We start from the raw sequence: 2,400 nt of genomic DNA, 5'->3' as shown, positions 1-2,400 counted from the left end.
AGAGAGAGAGAGAGAGAGAGTTTCTATGTGAGAGAGTGTGTGTGTGTGCATGAGAGAGAGAGAGAGAGAAAGAGAGAGGGCTTGAGAATTTCTATGTAGGAGATAGTTTGTGTGGAAGGAGATAGTGTGTGTTTTCATTAGTGTGTGTGTGAGAGTGTGTAGGGGGAAAGAGTGTGTGTTTGCATTAGTACATGTGCATGTGTGTATATGTGTGTGTGTGTGTGTGTGTGTGTGAATGGAGGGGGGAGAGAGAGAGAGAGAGAGAAAGAAACACACAGAGAGACAGAGACATAGAAGTCTATGTGTGAGAGTGTGTAGGGGGAAAGAGTGTGTTTGCATTAGTACATGTGCATGTGTGTACATGTGTGTGTGTGTGTGTGTAAGAGAGAGAGAGAGAGAGAGAGAGAGAGAGAGTTTCGACATTTGAGAGTGTGTGCATGTGTATGTGAGAGAAAGAGGGTGTGCATGTGCATGTGTGTGTGTGTGTGAGAGAGAGAGAGAGAGAGAGAGAGAGAGAGAGATTACATGTAAGATGCATCCCTACCATTAAAATTTAATTGAAAATTTAATTTATTAAAATTATATATGTGTGTAAATCTATTTTGTGTGTGTGTAGGGCAAAGGTTTCTAAAAAAAGAAAGCAAGATAGAGTGCTAAAAAGGGCGCATAGCCTTCTTCACTGAGATTTCAAAGAAAGATAGAGTGCTAAAAAGGGCGCATAGCCTTCTTCACTGAGATTTCAAAGAGGGTTTTCAGAAAATTGGGGGGGGTCACGATGCTGTGCTCTCACCTTGCTGGCGGTGGTGTCAAGCTAGCCTCCTCCTTTGGCGGGTTCCGGAAGGAGCCAGCCATGCCATTGCCATTGCCATTGCCATTGCCATGGTCTCGTACCTGGAGCATCAGCGCAACGAAGGGCGACGAGCTGAAGGGAGGCGGCAGAGGGCAGGTCGCGAGGAAGAAGGTGGCGAAGGAGGAGGGGGGGGAGGCGGCAGAGGAAGGAGGAGGACGCGAGAGGGGGCGCAAGCAGGAGAACGGGCAGGAGGGCGAAGGGGGAGCGCAGCAGCAAGAATCGCGTCCAACCGAATCAGCTTATGGTGAACACATCTTTCACAGGGCGCTAGCAGCAGGGAAGGAGGGGATCTTTGACAGGACAGGTGAGCTCGCTTATTTAAAGAGGCTTCTCAAAAGGCCTGGGCAGCTTCTTGTTCTCACAGGTCCACCTGACTGTGGCAAGTCCACTGTCCTCAAGCATCTTGCCAAGCAGGATGCTGCAGTGACCTTGATTGACTTGCGCTTTGGGGACTACACCACTGCAGAGTCCTTCACCAGGGGGCTGAAGGATGAGTTGTCGAGTAACCGCACTTTGGCTGAGCTCGTGAGCAGAATGAAGTTTGACTGGAATGTCTCGCTCTCGCAGACTCTTTCACAAAAATATGCCCCAGGCCAGCTTGATACCCAGGTCGCTTTAAGCTTGAGCAACCAACAGAACCAGGAGGAGCATACACAGTTCCAGAAGACCTTGAAAGCCTTATTGTTGTTTATGGCACAGGAGAAGGATCGAAGGTTTCCTACTGTCATTATCGATGAAGCTAATGTGATGCAAAATTGGCTACCAGATGACTCTAATCAGCGTGTGCTGCAAAGCTTCCTCAGGTTCTTCATTGGAATAACTAAGCAGGAGAAACTTGCCAACATAGTCCTGGCAACATCAGACTATTATTTCAAGCACTGGCTGGACCAGCGGACATCTGCAGCCAGGTATACCCATGCATCAATTGGTGACTTTCCCGAAGCCGAGGCCCAGCTCTTCTTCCAACACATTTTGGGGTTCTCTTGTCCAAGGGAGATCTGGGCAGTTGTGTATGAAATGTGTGGAGGAAGGGTGCTTCTGTTGGAACGTGTTGCGTGCTTCTTGATGGACTTGCTGGAAAGCAATGCACCTTCTGTGGACATTGAAATCTCGGTATATTTGGAGGAATTGTTGGATCAGGCACTTCGCGAGGTGTGCTCTGCTCTGACCCCAAATAGTCTGGTTCCAAGGCATATACCGCCTTGCTGGACAGAAGCAGGAATTTTAAACATTATGGGAGAGATGTGCAAGTACCCCGACGGTGTAATGGCATTAGAGGATCTTCGGATGTTGCCTGGATGTGGAAGTTATGTCCTGGAGGCACTGATATGTTATAATGTGGTACATTGACGGGCAAAGTCTATCTTGGCTAGAGATCTTTCCTGGTATACTGGTGAGTGGCCCATTGTGATGCCAATGTCACGTCTTCATTTTCGTGCCATGCAGAAAGTGGTCTCTAAGATGGTATGATGCCGGACGAGCCTCTTTAAAAGTTTTCTGCACTGTAGGTTTATGAAAATAATGTGAATTTTTGTTTGAAGTTTACAGCT

General features: G+C 47.9%; 1 protein-coding gene across 1 annotated transcript; it reads left to right on the top strand.

The window, feature by feature from the left end:
- Positions 1 to 775: 775 nt before the first annotated feature.
- Positions 776 to 2,200, top strand: LOC147611781 (uncharacterized). The gene has a single exon (XM_086784957.1). The coding sequence runs from the start codon at positions 776 to 778 to the stop codon at positions 2,198 to 2,200; it is 1,425 nt and encodes a 474-aa protein (XP_086641083.1).
- The last annotated feature ends 200 nt before the right edge of the window (positions 2,201 to 2,400 follow it).

This window comes from Cibotium barometz, chromosome 47 (assembly GCF_041138505.1).
Source record: "Cibotium barometz isolate CiBa-2024 chromosome 47, ASM4113850v1, whole genome shotgun sequence".
In the NCBI taxonomy this organism is placed as follows: Eukaryota; Viridiplantae; Streptophyta; class Polypodiopsida; order Cyatheales; family Cibotiaceae; genus Cibotium; species Cibotium barometz.
The sequence above is the reverse complement of the archived record's forward strand: the minus strand, read 5'-3'. Positions and strand labels throughout refer to the sequence as shown.

Excerpts from the sequence above, each read along its gene's own strand:
- LOC147611781 (XM_086784957.1), top strand. The coding sequence starts at position 776 with ATGCTGTGCTCTCACCTTGCTGGCGGTGGTGTCAAGCTAGCCTCCTCC.